The 16087-nt window shown below is 55.0% G+C and overlaps 1 protein-coding gene across 5 annotated transcripts in view; it reads left to right on the top strand.

Moving 5' to 3' along the window:
- Nucleotides 1-16087, top strand: part of ACTN4 (actinin alpha 4) — a 66340-nt gene that overhangs the window by 34517 nt on the left and 15736 nt on the right. For 3 of the 5 annotated variants that reach the window (XR_005651128.1, XM_039854861.1, XM_039854844.1), the window contains exons 2-8: nt 5658-5772; nt 5999-6118; nt 9276-9362; nt 10357-10444; nt 12160-12238; nt 13387-13468; nt 14162-14247. Coding sequence is in view for 4 of the 5 variants with exons in the window: in XM_039854861.1 (XP_039710795.1) it covers nt 5658-5772; nt 5999-6118; nt 9276-9362; nt 10357-10444; nt 12160-12238; nt 13387-13468; nt 14162-14247 (657 nt within the window). In the remaining variant the exon portion in view is untranslated. Of the gene's footprint in view, nt 1-5657; nt 5773-5998; nt 6119-9275; nt 9363-10356; nt 10445-12159; nt 12239-13386; nt 13469-14161; nt 14248-15269; nt 15356-16087 lie in introns of all 5 variants that reach the window. The other 2 variants (XM_039854870.1, XM_039854854.1) reach the window with 1 other exon arrangement.

Below are 16087 nucleotides of genomic sequence, written 5' to 3'. Positions count from 1 at the left end.
TACAGGGAGTGGTGATGGTGGATCCCAAACGGACCAACAAGCTCCTCTTTCTCTCTCCTTCCACCCCTCCCTCTCCCCCACTCAAACCCCTTGCTATTTTAGCAACCAGAGAGGAGTCTAACAGGCTGCCAGTGTGCCGGGGCACGTTTGGGAGGCTCTTTGTGGTTTTGTTCACATTCTCAAAGACAGACGAGTCCACATCCTTCCTTCCTCCCTAGATAGGTCAAGGGCTGGGTGTAAGCTCCCGTCGCAGGACAGGGGCAGGCTGGGAGCAGCAGGGGCCCCACTGGCGTTGTGCCTGCCTCACACACTGGGCCTGGGCCACCCTTTAAGGGCAGGCGAGTTTTCAGAGGCTGTGCGCTCAGGGACTGAGGTGGGGCTAGAGCCCTTGCTGACTTGGTTCTGCTGGCTCTGCTTTGTTAGGCTGCTGTCTGGCACTGTGGAACGAGTGACTGCCCCATGTGTGTGCTGATCAGCTGTGTGGCCTTAACAAGTCACTTAACCTCCCCTTGCCTCAGTTTCCTCCTCTGTAAGATGAAGGTGATAACATCTCACATGATCATGGGGTTGGAGGCTTTAAAGAGTTGCTAGGTGTAAATAGTAAGAACTAGCCATTAGCAATTATTGCTAATCACCTTTAGCTGCCCTCTCCCCATCAGAATGTAAATTCTGTGTCTCTTTTGCTTCCCAGTACCTAATGAGGGGTTCAGGTCAGGCCTTGTCAGCCAGGTGAATGCACTGAGCCTCTCCTAGGTGAGGTTCTGGAGACACGGCCACTGTTCAGTCATTGCCGCCCCTGGAAAATGACTCTTGACAATAAAACCCAGATGAGCTCAACGCTTTTAAGCCTTTCCCTTCAGCCAGAGAGGCCAGTAACTCTGGGCTCTCCCTCCCAAACCAAATCGAAACCTTGAGTTGGCATTTCTCAGTTGTGATAGTCAGCATCTCCAATGTGGTTCCTCTTCCTTCCTCCTGCCACGTTTTCGTCAGAGCGCTTTACCCTCTTTTCTTATCATCCCACACTGACGCTTACCGCCTTCAGCCCAATCCCCATGCGGCAGCAACCAGCATGACCTATCAAAGGCTCTGTGAGGCTGGCTCTGCCTACCTCCCAGCATGTCTTACTCTCCCGTCTTTCCTCTCCAACCTGCTGTTTGCACGTGCTCGTCCCATTATCTGGAAAGCCTCTCTTATTTTTGTACTACTAACTCACTCTCAGATCAGAGTTGGAGAATCACCTCCTTAGGGAATCTGCCCTGTGTCTGCCCTTGCCGCTGGATCAGGAGCTGTCCCCCAGCACGCAGAGCCCTCTCTCCAGCTCCTTTTCTGCGGGTGGGAGGGAGGACAGGTACAGCATAATACCTCAGAGTGTGGCCTCTGGAGCTCAGTACCTGGCTTTAAATGTAGCTCTGGAATTTTCTAGGTGTGTCTTTGCCTGTGGGTAAGTCATGTTACCTCTCAGACCTTTGGTTTCTTTATCTGTAAAATGGGGCAGTAATAGCACTGACCTCAGAAGATAGTTCTGGAGGATGAGAGAATTTAGTACACAACAGTGCCTGGCCCATAGTTAGCTGTATAGAAGCGTCTGCTATGGTGGTTACTCTTACCATTTTTCCTTCTGTAGTTGAGTAATTTGCTTGATTAACAAGGCCCTCTCAACAGACTGGGAGCACTATAGAGTGCAGCCTGCGTCCGTTTTGGCTCATGACTGTACTCGGCACAGGGCCTGGCCCAGGGTTGACACTCAGCAAATGCTTGTCAAAAGAAAGGATGTGTGCCAACCCCGTGGTGGTCTGGGGCATTGGGAGCAGATGGTACCTGTCGGCAGTCACACTCTTGAGAATTTTGCATAGCGGAGGTGGGTGCAGTAAGCGCATGAGGCCTCCATCTATAGAAGCCACCCCTCCACTCTGTCCACCCCACACATCTTAGTCTAAACGGGGTAGGGAGAAGAAGTGTATGAGCAGGATGTTATTTTTGTAACCAAACTAGAAAAAAGCTATGACTTTTTTAATGTCCCATTTGAATTTCAGCTTCTCACCAATCACGCTGCGTGCAGAAGCAGCTGTTCATGGTTGACTTGTTCCCCGAGATGGCCTCACGAGGTCATGCTCTCCTTGCCCAGAGCTCAGGGTTCCTTGATCCTCGGGTGTCAGTAGACACCTCTCATCTTCCAGGAGGAGAAAACAGTGTCACGCAGGACATGGAGTGAGGGTGGGAGGCCTGTTGATGGATTCCCATTTTGTGTCTGTCAGGTTCCAGAGAGAGGTCTTCCTCACCGCCGAGGCCAGGCAAGTGGATATTCTCCCCAAACAGCTGCTCTGTGTTCTGCTTGGGACTCGGCCTGCTTCCAGCCAGGGAGGCAGAGGTGCATGGCAGAGTTGCCACTTACTTAAAAATAGACCTTTCTTTGACACATGTATAACACTGAGTACTTAATCTGCGCCAGGCACAGTCCTAAGTGGTTTACTTACATTATTTTGTTTAATCTTCACTAAGTGAAGGGATTATTGCCTTTATTTCATCATTAAGGAAGCCTAGGCTCAGTGCTTGTCCAAGATCACCCTGTTGGCAGGCTGCCTTAACAGCAGAGCCCAGATCTGTGTGATTCCCAAGCCAGAGCTCTTCTTTATGTCCAGAGATGATGAGCAGAGGTGCAGAGATGCGGCGTGCGTTTGGAGGGTGGGTAGCATAGTGACCTTGTGAGGACGGATGGCCTGAACCCAATGAGGCGAGGTTTGTTTGGAGCCTCCACAGCTTGGTGTGGAGACCGTCTTGAGAGGGTCTCCTGCAGTCTCGTTTCCATTCCAAACCATGGAGTCGGGCAAAGGCCTTTGGCGAGAAGGAAGCAGCAGTGTGGACGTGTGTGTGTGTATGTGCGCACACAGTTCGTCTGGCGCTTTATGTCGGCACTGTCAGAGGTCTTACAGCATCTTCCCCCCTACGCATTTCATCTTTACAGCAACTACAGGCGGTAGATTCTGATAAGTTTATCCTACAGCGAAGGAAAGTGAGGTGTAAGTAGGTCAAGTCACTTGGTTGGAAACAGAACAAGTAAGCTGAGGAGCTGGCCTTCAGACCCAGACCTGTGTCCCTTCAGAGCACGCAGGCGTAACCCAGGCAGGCTGAGGTGGCAAGGGTGCCATTTAGACGGGTGCCCTGCCCTGCCCTGCCCTGCTTGCAGACCAGGGGCCGACCCTCTTGGAACTGCCCCCTTGCATCCTCGGCCATGGGATGTGATTGGCCATATTGCTGCCCAGCCGCATCTTTGAGCACATGTAAGAACAGAGGCCTAGCATCCCCTGCCACTTCCTGCCCCAACGTGGCCCGCTCCTGCCCTCACTTCACAGGACAGCTGAGTGCCACACTTGCTTACTGCCTACCACCAAGGCCGGCTGTGCTTTGGGCATTATAAAGGCACATGATACGTAAGGTAATTCCTACCCCCTGGGAGTGTGCACATATGCACAGAACCTCCAGTAAGACCCAAGATGTCAGCTGCCAAGGGCTGTGTGTGCTGGAGAGGGCCAGCAGCACACAGAGAAAGCGCTGTGGAGGAGGCGGGCAGGATTTGGGGAGAGGAGAGCCTGGGAGGCACAGGGACATCTCAAAAATTGCCGTTTATTGAGCACCTGCCATGCACTCTACAGGCATTGTCGCCTCAATCCTCACACAGTCCACGACCTGGGTTGTGCCTTTGCTACACTACAGATGAGGAAATGGGCATTAGGAAGGCTGGGTGACTTACCCACATAAGTGATGTAACCAGCAGTCTAGCCCTGGTTTGTCTGAATTCAGAATGTGTAGGGGAAGCGTGGGAAATGGGGTAGGGAAGGAGAATTCATGCCTTTCTTAATGAGAACCTGCGTGGTGGCCAGAGCAAAATAGCTCATAGTTGTGGGAGGCGGAGGACAATGCATAACTGTTAAGAGACCAAGACAACCATGCTGTGATGAGAGCTGCACAGAGGGGGGGACATCCAAGTCAGAACCGGGTTCGGGCAAGCAGGTTGGCTCAGGCCTCCTGGAGGAGCTTCCCTTCGGGCTGATTCTGAGGGAGGGATAGGTGCCAGCTTCGGCGAGGCAGGAGCAGACACACAGGAACGGGGCCTCTGTCTCCTGGGCCGAGGAACTCTTCTTTGTGTTAAGAGGCGGATTGGGGAGCCCTGGGCCACCAACAGTCCCCCGCCACTCCCTGCGCCAACCCTTGCGCTTGGGTTTGGAAGGAGACCTCATGTAGTCCCCACTGGTGAGCGTGTTAATTAGGCAGCTTCTTTGTCTGGGAGGGGCCCTGCGTTGAGTCTGAATGAGCGAGACAGTCATCAAAACACATGGTGCTTGGCCAGAGGCTCCTTGGAAGCCCCTCTCCCTTGCCCATGTGGCCCCCGCCTGTGCGCAGGTATGGAGTGCACGCTCGCGTGTTCCTGGATGTCTGCCCACGGTGCACGCTGGCCTCTGCAGAATGAGAGAGGCGAACGGGGGCTCCAGTGAGAAATGGGCATGAGGTTTTTCCCAGACCCTGCTGCAGGAGGCTGAGTGGGCCGGTTTCCCCAGGAGTCTAGGCACGTCCACCTTAACTGATGTGACGTGCTCCCCTGGCGTTGATATAATGTGCCCCAGCCAGCGGAGGGCTGAGTGGCCAATCACCACCAGGAGGCGGGGTGCCCTGCACCTGGACAGTCTGTGTTCAGGTTTGGGATTTGGGCTCATTTGTGGCCCTCTGGACTCAAAAATGCCCTTTCACCTTCCAGCACCTTCATGACCCCTGGTCCTCAGAAACTTGCTCTCAGGTACAGCTGCCTGACCCTGACCCTAGGGGATGGCAAGTGAGAGCACCGCCCTCTCACTTCCCTCTCAGCCCCTCTGAGATACATGAATATTAAGATTTAAAAGGGCAGGCATGGAATGCTCCCCAGGGCATATAGCCTGTGGGGAAACAAATTGTAGGGCAGTCACAGGGTGGAGGATCCGAGCCCCTGGTCTCAGGGCCGGTGGTTGCTGCTGGGCCATCCAGAGCTCCAAGGGAGACGAACTCGAGAGGACCTTGAATTTACAGAATTTTCTTTTCTAACTGCTTTCCTGTCCCAGGTCATCTCTGTGCCAGCAATGGGGAAATCGCTGCCTGAGCTCCTACCCAAGGGGCCGGGAGGAGGGGCCGGTGCCGGCTGGGACCCAGGGTCTGGTCTGCCCGCCGGCTGGATGAGGGCCAGCTGTGCCTGTCCAAGAGAATGTAAGCTCCATGAGAGCAGGGTCCCTGCCTCGTGTTTCCACACTTGGGCCTGGCTCTCAGTCAGATTTGTGTGACTGAATGGACAGATGGCAGGCTGCCAGCTGTGCGTGCCGGGCTCACCCAATGTTGTGGAGAGAGCACTGCTCTAGGGTGGCAGACTTGGGTTCCGGGCTGCACCCTGCTGCTTACCAACCATGTGGTTTTACAATGAGTCTGTTAACTACCCTGAGCCTCAGTTTCCTCAGATCGACTTGCCTGGGTGTATCTAGAAACAGTGTATCTTAAGGGTAGAGTCCTGGGTAGAGTCCTGGGCATGGCCCTGAGTGAGGGCACTGTAGTGGCCATGTTGTCCCAGGGCCAGGTTATGGCCCAGCCCCTTTTCTAGAAGCCCTGACAACCATGCTGACCACTCTGCTCTGCTTCCTCAGACCTTCACAGCCTGGTGCAACTCCCACCTGCGGAAGGCCGGCACGCAGATCGAGAATATTGACGAGGACTTTCGAGACGGGCTCAAGCTGATGCTCCTCCTGGAAGTCATTTCAGGTAAGGTTCCTCTTTGATGAAATGCAACCCACACCTGGAACAGCAGGCCCCCGGGACATAGCCCACCCCATCTGTCCCGTCGCTGCTGGGAAGAGTGAGGCCTTTAATGGCTGCAGTGACAGTGTGTCTAAGCATGGGCCTGTCGAGGTGGGACCAAGCACTGTGGCAGCCGGTTCTGGAGAGCAGTGGGGACCCTAACGCTTCTCTTTCTCTTCCTCTTTCTCAGGGGAGCGGTTACCTAAGCCGGAGCGGGGCAAGATGAGGGTGCACAAAATCAACAACGTGAACAAAGCACTGGACTTCATCGCCAGCAAAGGAGTCAAGCTGGTCTCCATCGGGGCAGAAGGTGAGCTGGGGGGGGGAGGCTCAGCTCCTGACCTGCAGGCTCTGAGGCCCAACTTCTGCCTTCTGGAGAAAAGTTGTGTTGGTGGCAGAGCACTCGGGGTGCTTAAAGCTCCTGTCTGTGTATCATCAGCAGTGATTACAGTGACTGCCTCAATGTGATGTTGGGCCCCAAGTTCCCCTTCCCGTCTACCCACAGAATAGTCCAGTCCAAGACTGGGGACTCCAGCACCCTGATCACACAGGGCAGGATCCTTCTGCACAGGGGAGGAGTGGCTTTGAGTTGGGTCCTGGATGCCCTCACTCACCGTCCTCACACTGGGCCTGGGAGACACTGACAGACATGCATCATGGCTTCCCTCTGTGCCAGGAGCACCTTAGCCTGTAAGGCCCCGCCCAGTCTGGCATCTGTGGGTGGGAGGGGATGCAGAGAGAGAAGGCCCAGTGTCAGGGCTCTGGGCAGGGAGTGCAAGTCTAAAGGTCAGTGACCAGACTTTGCTGGCTGCATGGCTGGGAGAGTTTGGCCTCTGAGTAGATACCCAGGATCCTTCTGTGCCCCATGGGGATACTCAGGACTGTGATCCTCTACTCCAGGCCTTCCCACAAGAGCAACAGCGTGCTGTCCCTCAGCAGGCTCTTGTCTTGGCCCACAAGCATCTTTGGAGACTGGATCAGGCCTGATGGAGCCCAGCAGCCTGGGCTCATAGCTCTGTTCATTAGTCAGAACAGCGTTTCGTATTCACCAGCATCCGTGTTGTCCCAGCTTTTAGAAAAACAAAGAAAACTAATTGCCATTAATGACAAGGCTCTGAGAGTTTGGCCAAGACTCTAGGCCAGAATGCGTGTACTGGGTTCCAAGACGCTGTCCCCTCCTGGGACCTCTCCAGAGAGGGGTGCCAAGCCTCACATGCCACAGTCGAGGTGGTTGGTGTTTGTTTAAAAGAATCAAAACTCAAAAATTCAGTCAGGCCCTGAGATTTTTTTTGTGCTTGCATGGGTCTGTCCTCCTGGCTGCACTCCAGCCTTCTGCTTCCCACAGCTGCATTTATTTTTCTCAAACACTAGCCTGTAAATACAGAAGGGGTTAGAGGAGAGACCCATGGTGGTCATCAGTTTTTGTTTGGAGAAAAACTCAGTCTAAAAATGTTTCTGTTCATGCCCAAATTGGTTTACTCCCAATCCCTGCGACCACCAGGCCTTGGGACAATGCTGGAAGGCAGCCTATTGGAGACCTCCTGAGGGCTTTGGAATATCTGAGAGCCTCAGCCCCACCTTGCCGCCATCTCCGTGTCCTACCACGTGATCTAGACAGTTGCAGGAACATGGCTTCCTTGTGGAGATTGTGAGAGGGGACAGGAGTCAGAGGCACAGCTGCAGTCTTGAGAAGCAGCTGGTGGATGTTGTGAGAGAGGCCATCTTCCTCCCTTCACAGGAGCTCTCAGCCCTCCATAACTGGCCAGGGCTGGGAGCTGTGGCCTATCCATACTCCCCCTGGCTCTGGGCGTCTGGCACTTGGGAAGAACGCAGCATAGATTGCCTTTGCCCCACACTGAGAAGGCTCTGCCTGGTTTCTTAGCTCTGGGGAAGGGCTGGCAGATACAGTGTCCTATCCCTACCGCCAGGCTACGCATATTTCCTTATCCTGAAACTAAAGCCACAAGCTGCCCTGGACCATAGCCCATGGCTCCACCACAGGGAGCTTCTTCATCCCGGCTAATAGAACCCCTAGCCTTTCTTCTTTATTATGGAATGTGCTGTTGGGGAAGGTTGGGCCCTCTCCTCTGGATGACCACTATACCTCCCCTCCTTTTCAAATCAAGCCCACCCTAGAGTTTTCTGTTCTTGAAGGTCAGTGAGCAGGGTCCCTTGAAGTGTCCCTCCATTCTCCCCACTCTTTCTCCTTGCATCTGGTATGGTGAGGTGGCGGGGGCGGGGGGAGGGGAGGGTGCAGAACGCATTTAAAGGACTGCCAAGGACACGTCTGGCTGGACTGCCAGAATGAGGCCACTTGCACTTCTGTCACCCAGCAATAGACACATGGTACCCTGAGTGTTGCACAGATAACTTTTTCTGAGTTGCTGAAACTGAAGACTCTGTGGTCCAGAGCCTCCTCTCACACTCCCAAAAGTATGAGAGACTAGTTGGTTTTCGGTCACTTAAGAAAGCATGCACCTGTCAGCTGAGCCCTGTTCCCCCCCTCCCCTTCCTTTAGCAACATCATATCTTAAGTACCAGGTCTGGGTACTGGGGTTGCGGTGGTAATCACGAAGGCAGACGGTGAACAAGTAAACTAATAGGTACAGGGTTCCAGCTGACAGCCGGGTGGAGAAGGCAAGGTCCTGTGGAGAGAGAGGCCCCAGGACGGGCGCAGGGGGCACCTTTAGTTAGACTGGTGGTCAGGGAAGCCATTTTGGAGGTGTGGCATAAGCAGAGGCTTACAGGATGGAAAGACCAGCCAGCTGAGGAAAAGGTTGAGAGATACACTTTGCGGGTGGACAAAGGTGCGAAATCCTTAAAGCAAGAAAGAGCTTGGCTTGCCCAAAGCGCACAGCTGGAAGGTGCTGGAGAGGGAGGGCAGGTCACCCAGAGCAGGCCTCGTAAGCTGGACTCCAGATCAAGGGCTTCATTTTAGGCATAGTGGGGCTCTAAGTAGGTGAGTGACACAAATCTGATGCACTTTTTAAAGGGACCGCCCTAGCGGCTGTGTGGAGGTTTACTGCAGGAGAAGGTGCAGGAGGCAGCGAGCCTGTCAAGCTCTGGGGGAGATGACAGTGGCATGGACAAAGGTGGCAACAAAGGGTTGGAAGGAAGTGGACAGGTTCTCAACAAACAGTAGCAGAGCATGCAACGAAGGTGTCGACAGAGGGCCAAGAACACGCCTCAAGGAGGAGCAAGCAGTCTTTTGAGCTGGGTTAGGATAATGAGCTGGCCAGGTGGGAAGAGGCCTGCCTGGCTGAGGACACACGTGTACAGAGGCTTTTGGGACAGTGCTTCCCACAGTGTTCAGAAGACACCATCTCCCGGTGAGGGTGGTGGAGGACAGGCCTAGGCGGCTTTGTGGGACAGTTGGAGCTAACTCTAGACGAGTCAGGAGGGTGGCCTGAGGGCGTCTCACTCTAGTTTGACAACTGTCTCACCCTTCTCCCCCTTGCTGCGTGCAGAGATTGTGGACGGCAATGCAAAGATGACTCTGGGGATGATCTGGACCATCATCCTCAGGTTCGCCATCCAGGATATCTCTGTGGAAGGTAAGAGCCAAGAGCCTGCTGACAGCAAAGAACTGCCTTCTCCCCACCCTGGCTCCACCCAAGTTGGAGAAAGTTAGATGAGGGTTTGGGGCATTTTGTCTTCATTCTTCGAGACTCTTCCCTGTCTCCCGGTGTCACTCACAGAGCCTGGTGCTGCTCAGGAGTGGTTAGTGGAAATGGCGGCCCAGGCTGCAGGTGAAGGAGGTCCCCCTCGTGGCCGCCCAGCTGTGGTACCCATCCAGGGTCCTTAGCTCTCACAGCCTCCATCTTGGTGCACCCTCACACTGCCCTCGTCAAGACGGCATGATCGGCCCCATTTTAGTCAAGGAACTTGCGTTGCAGAGCACACTAGTGACAGAGTCAGGCCTTATCTGGTTCTCCTGAGCGTCAGCGCCTACACCGCCACCTTTAGACCTTTGCCTCCATGGACCTGGGGTCAGTGCAAGCCACCCAGGAATGAGCTGCTTCACTTCCTACAAGTACCAGGGTACAGCACAGGATGAGAAAAGCCACCTGGGCTAGTGTGTGGAGGGGGCCTCTGGCAACAGGCCACAGAGGTGACCAGGACACATATGTTCCCTGCCCCCATAGCATGTCTACTCTGTTAAAGGCAGCGGAGCCTAGGCCCCTTGGCTGACTCTTTACTCTGTTCAGAAGCGGCCAAGGCCAGCATTAAAGGCTTGTTGGACGTTACATTCTGGCAGTTAAAGCCACAGGCTTTGTGGTCAGAAACATGGCACAGGTTTAGGCCCTAACAGTGTCCTCTCACTGCCACTTCCTGGAGTGACCCCGGCAGTGACTTCATGAGGCCATGATTGCGATCAGCGTTTAGGCTCAGCAGAGGCCTGCCCGTGTCTGGAATGGGAGAGACAGTCACTGCTGTTGCTGTCTTGTCTGGTGCCCTCTGCCCCAAGTTCTGCCCGAACCAAAAGGATGGGCTGGGTCCCGAAGGTTTCATCGGAGCCCGTGCTCACTGTCCACGTGTGTTTTGCAGAGACCTCTGCCAAGGAAGGACTCCTGCTCTGGTGCCAGAGAAAAACGGCGCCATACAAGAACGTCAACGTTCAGAACTTCCACATCAGGTGGGCGCCGGCCAGAGCCCCGGCCCAGCTCGTCCCCTCCCCGCTCCCCTGCGGCGCTGTCCTCCCACCTGCCCTCTTCCTGTGTTGTTGTCATGGTCTCTGAGATGCCAGCCCTCAAGGAATCCCTCTCCCTGCCACTGGCCCCTGGGAGCCGTTGTAAGGTCCCTGTGTCCTCTCCCGGGGGGAGGAGGTGGTGGCGGCGGCAGTTGCCTGGCTGTCCTGGGCTGAAGGCTTCAAGGCCTGGCTCTCCAGCAGGCCTTACATCTTCCTCCTCCCCAAGCACAGTGACTCTCAGAGGCAATAACAGAGCTCTTCCTTTGTTTTGACCTCAAGAAGGACGTGTCCTTAGAGTCGCTAGTGAATTGAGTGTCGGGGAAGATGTGCTCTGTCCGCTGTGAGGAACAAGACTCAGCCCTGCTGTGACACTGCACTCAGGCGAGAGGAAGATGAGATGTGTCACTGGGACACAGACGAGCGTGGTCAGTGCCACATGAGACCCAAGTGTGGCAGGAGGCATTGTGCCCTAATGGTTAGGAGCGAGGATTTAGGGGTGGCCCTGAGGTCAGATCCGGCTTGGCCCTGTGACTTCACTCCTCTGAGCCTCTAGTGTCCTCCTAGGGTGGACGAGCTATGGAGGGGCACACATAGGAATGAAGAATGGGGCCTCACGGGGTCCACAGAAGTTCTCCGTATCCCTGGGCTGGATGTCGGGGACTTTCCCATTGTGCCCTGCCATTGATAGCACATGGTCCCTCCCTTGAGCTCCTGCCACCAACTGGCTGGTCCTCTGTGCACTTCTTGTTCATTTATTTATTCAATTGATAAATATCCATGCGGTGCCTACTACATGCCAAAGGTGAGGATACAGCAGCAGCAAAATGGATCCTCATCCTTGGAAAGTTACTCTACAGCAGAGGGGACAAATAATTGACAAAGGTTCAAATAAACTAATAACATAATTTCAGGTAATGAGAAGTGCTATACAAAGACCATCAAATAGGTGAGGTGATAGAAAGTAACCTGGAGAGTACCTCGGTCAAGAGTGGCCTTCCTAAGGAGGTGACATTAAGCTTGACCCCAGAAGGAACCAGCCCTTAGAAGATCTCAGGGAGGAAAACGTGACTAGTCTAGCTTGTGACGAGCTGTCATTTTGCTCTGAACAGAGACTCTCATGCCAAACCACACCACATCCTGGTATTTAGCCAGCCCGTGGGTCAGGTCAGCCAAGGTACTAAGGTCACACTGCACTGGCGCTGGCCTTCCGTGGTGGGCCATCTCCCTTCAGTGGGCTTGTCCAGTTCAGTGAAGCTTTGCGTGAACAGTGCTCTGCAGGGCATGGTGCTCCCAGTAGCTAGCAGACAAAGGACTTTTCGTATGTCGGGCACTGGTCTAGGTGTTTCCATATTGACATATTTAATCCTCATGACAGCCCTGTGAAGTAGGTACTGTTTTATAGATGTGGAAACTGAGGGAGCACATCACAGGACTTGCTCACTGTCACCCTGACAGTAAGTGGAAGAGCCAGGATCTGATTGCAGGTCTCCCAGCTCCAGCAGTCATCTCAGCCACCCCGCCATACCGTCTCCCTGCAGTGCCCGGCACGTCCCCTAAACTGCTTCAGTAAACAGGCATAAAGTATTGCCCGTGGTGCCCAGGGTCTTCCCGCACTCCCATCACGATGACTGGCCTCATAATCTTTGCCTTTCTACCTCCAGCTGGAAGGACGGTCTTGCCTTCAATGCTCTGATCCACCGGCACCGGCCCGAGCTGATCGAGTATGACAAGCTAAGGAAGGTATGCGTCTCATGCTCCCCTCAATGGCCCACAGACACCCTGAGTCTGACCTTAACTTGGGTGACAGCCCCCAAGTCCGTCCATGGCTGGCCTCCAAAACTGGAGTCTGCTCTAATGGGCAGGCTGGAGGAGCTTGTGCCAGCTGTCACCAGACCCCTGGTTCAGTTCTCGCCTTTCTTGCTCCCTTTGGAGACTGTCCCCTTCTTCCACTGGGCATTGCGACCTGGCTAGCCATGCCTTCCAGTTCCCCATCCCTAATTTGCTCAGATTCCAGAAGCGTTCCTTCTCTGCCCTCGAGAAGGAAGGGTAAGGAATTCCAAACCACCGCCGCTGGCAAACATTTCCCAGGCAGGGCCCTGGTCTGAATTGCCTGTACAAAGCTTGTGACCCTGAAATGCTCAGGCCCTGCCTTCTAGGAGCTCCCAGCCTGTGGAGGAGGAAGGACAGTGTCAGAGCAAGCCAGCCAGACGAGGCCATGCACTGGTGAATGGGGTGATGAAGGGCTAGGGCCAGACAGTTCTGCAGAGAAAGGGTAGCGCACCTGTGCTGGCATGATCGGAAGGGCCACTGGAGGAGGGCGCAGCCTAGACCAGGGAGAGGGCATTCCGGGTGGGGGAGGCAGGGCCTCACCGAATCTGCTCAAGCCACAGTGAATGACGGAATTGGGCTCTACCTGGCAAGCAGCGAAGGCTGATGAGGGCGAGTCCCAGTGAAGTGGGGGGCAGCAGGAAGGAATGGCTTGGGGAGGTTGGAATGTGGAGACGCTCAGTTCGCTCCCCACCCGCCTCCACCTCCCTCCACCCCCAGCGCTGTCTCAGGTCTGGACCACACTTTCCAGGCTTCAGAACAGGGTGCTTAATCTGGGGTCAGTGGATAGTTGGAAATTGTAAGAAAAAAACACACCTGCATTTTTTGTGGAGAAAAGGCTCCTGGGTTACGTCACCAGGATTTCTAGAGGTGTTCCTTTGGGTCGGAATTGACTTTTTCCAGGTGTCCCTGCTCCCCACAGTAGCACAGGTGGCTGAGAACTGCCTCAAGGACGCTTTCCAGTCCTACTCCTTCCCCAACCCAGGCCAGCCCTGGTGCCCTTCTGCTTCTGCATCCTGCCGCTGATGGAGCTCCCCCTTCCCTCACCTCTCTCCTCCTAGGACGACCCAGTCACCAACCTGAACAATGCCTTCGAAGTGGCTGAGAAATACCTGGACATCCCCAAAATGTTGGATGCGGAGGGTAAGTGCGTCCCTCTTGTTCACTCAACAGCTCGTTTTGTGAGTACAGTAACTTCAGAGAGCTGGCGGAGCCAGCAAGAGTGGCTTAAAGAATCCGAGTAAACTGGGGACAGGCCCTGAGCGGGCTGGACATGCTCAGGGATGGAGCAGGGTGAAGAGTTGGGGGGGAGGGGGGCGTGGTTGAGGAGGACCCCTGCCTGACCCAGTCCCACCCCTCCCTTCATGGGGATCAGCGAGGTGGCCAGGGAGGGCCGACTCTTGCGAATAAGCAAGGTCTCTACCTGCCCTTCCTGCCGCGGACTCTGAGTCCAGAGCCCACCAAAGTGAAGTGTTTTGTTTTTTCCTTTTCCGGTTCGGCTCCGTTTCCCAGCCATGCACCACCCCCATCCAAGACCTATGCCTCTGGCCTCTGGTGGCTCTTGAGGTTCAACTGTCCAGCAGCCCCTTGAGGCCATTCTCAGAGAGAGGAAGTGGCCTCGTTTTAATTCAGTTCCCACAGCCTTGGCTTTCCCAGAGACCATAGGGGATGGAGGGGCCGAGGGTGATGTTGAGCCCACCAGAGTCACCAGGGATCACTGAATCAGCTCTCAGGGTCCTCCCGGGATGGCGGTGGCCTTGGGAGCCTTTGGATCACAGAGAGTGGCCCCCCCACCACCCCAACTTGGGCAGTTTAACCCTTGTCGTTCACTTGCAGACATCGTGAACACGGCCCGGCCCGACGAGAAGGCCATAATGACCTATGTGTCCAGCTTCTACCATGCCTTTTCGGGAGCGCAGAAGGTACCGGGCAGGGCCAGGCAGGCCCACCTTGCCGCCACTGCCCAATGCCACCGCTGCCTCTCGCCTCCCATGCTCACCTCATTTCTCTTGCAGACGGCAGTGGCCTCTTTCTGACTGGAAGCCACCCCTCTCCTGACTCCTTGGCAATGCTGCCCATTTAGTCTTTGCTCACACTGTCTATTGAGTGCTCGGTCTGTGCTGGGCTCTGTTCTAGGCACTGAGTGCGTAGCAGTGACTGAGTCAGGCAAGGTTCCTGCTCTCATGGAGATTACATTCTAGTGGGTGAGGCAGACCACAGGCCTGTCTACAGATGGGGTCATGTGGCGATGAACACAGTAGAGAACATGGGACAGGATAGTGGGATAGAGATGCCTGAGGGCCGCTTTAGCGGGGCAGTCAGGAAGCCTCTGAAAGGCGACATGAGCAGACTTTTGGAGTGATAAACAGAAGCTGTCATGTGAAGAGCTGTGGAAGAGCATTCCAAGCAGAGGTTAGAGCAAGTGCAAAGGCCCTGAGGCAGAAATAAGCTTGGCTTATTAAAAGAATGGCTGGAGCGGAGTAAGTAAGAAGAGGAGAGTTGAAAAACAAGGTAGGAGGAGGTGATAGGGCCAGGCCGTGAAGACCACTGTGGTCTGGGATCCAGGTTTTATTCTAGGGCCCCAGGAGACCATTAGACGATTTATGCTAAGGACGTAGGTGGTTGTGCAAGATGTGATCTTACATTTTCAGAAAGATCAGTTAGAGTTTGACCCCTCCAGCCCCAAACCAAGCTTCCTTTGTAGAGCCGATGCCTAGTGTCACAAACCCAGGCCTGGTTAGGAGAGGAATCCACCTATTCGGATCCCTTTCCCCTCTTCAAAACCTCAGCAAGATGGGCCTGTACAACTGGAACTGGGGTTTGGCTTCCAGTCCAGAGCAAGCGCTATTTCTCCCGCATGAGCCTAGGGCCTGGCCCCAGCTGCCCTCCCTGCATCTTTCACTCTCTCTTGCCTCTCTCTCTCTCTCTTTCTCTCTCTGCGCAGATATTGTAGGCACTCTGAGGCCAGATGAGAAAGCCATCATGACTTACGTGTCCTGCTTCTACCACGCTTTCTCGGGGGCTCAAAAGGTGAGCTGGGCAGGAGCACCCCTGCTACCGAGGCCTGCCCTTGCCATCCTTCTCGCGTCCCCACCACCCATCTTTGTTTGGGATCCAGGCCAGACCAAGGGCCGCTGCAGGCAGGTTTCCTGTGACCATGGGCTTCAGTGCCACCACTGAGCCAGTGCTGGTCCAGTGCTGACACGCCACAGATGTTCTCTCTGTGAATACAGCCTACCCCGTGAGGTGGGTGGTGGCAACCCAGTTTCTCAGGGCAGCTGAGTCCCAGCATCACAGCTGAGCAGCAGAGCTGGTTCTCAACCGCTCCGCTGCCCCGCCCGTCTCTTCCCGTGGTCCTCACTGGACCACTTGCATGCTGCACGGGCTGTGCCCTTTCTCCAGCAACACTGGCTCTTCTAGCCCTCTCTGCAGCCTCTGCCCCTCCCAAATGGCCCAGGAAAGGACCGGCCTGAGCAGGTTAGACTTCTCTTCTCTCAGCTTGTTTTTGCTGGCCCAACTCTCCTGACCCCTATCCCCAGCAGCCCTGCTGACACAGGCAGAGCAGTCAGAAGTGTGTTCCCCGTGGCGGCTCTCCCTGAGCCTGGCCGACCTCACACTGCCCCTGCTGCACCTGTCCAGGACCCTCTGCTTCCATGGGAGGACATGCAGCTGCCTCTGAGGAGAGAGGCCTGCACAGAGGCCTCGGCACCTTTGTCTCCACTGCTTGCCTCCTGGTCTCTGGTCTTGGGCAGCAGGGCAGCC

The sequence above is a fragment of the Pteropus medius genome, unplaced genomic scaffold, assembly GCF_902729225.1.
Source record: "Pteropus medius unplaced genomic scaffold, Ma_sr-lr_union100, whole genome shotgun sequence".
Taxonomy (NCBI): Eukaryota; Metazoa; Chordata; class Mammalia; order Chiroptera; family Pteropodidae; genus Pteropus; species Pteropus medius.
The sequence above is the reverse complement of the archived record's forward strand: the minus strand, read 5'-3'. Positions and strand labels throughout refer to the sequence as shown.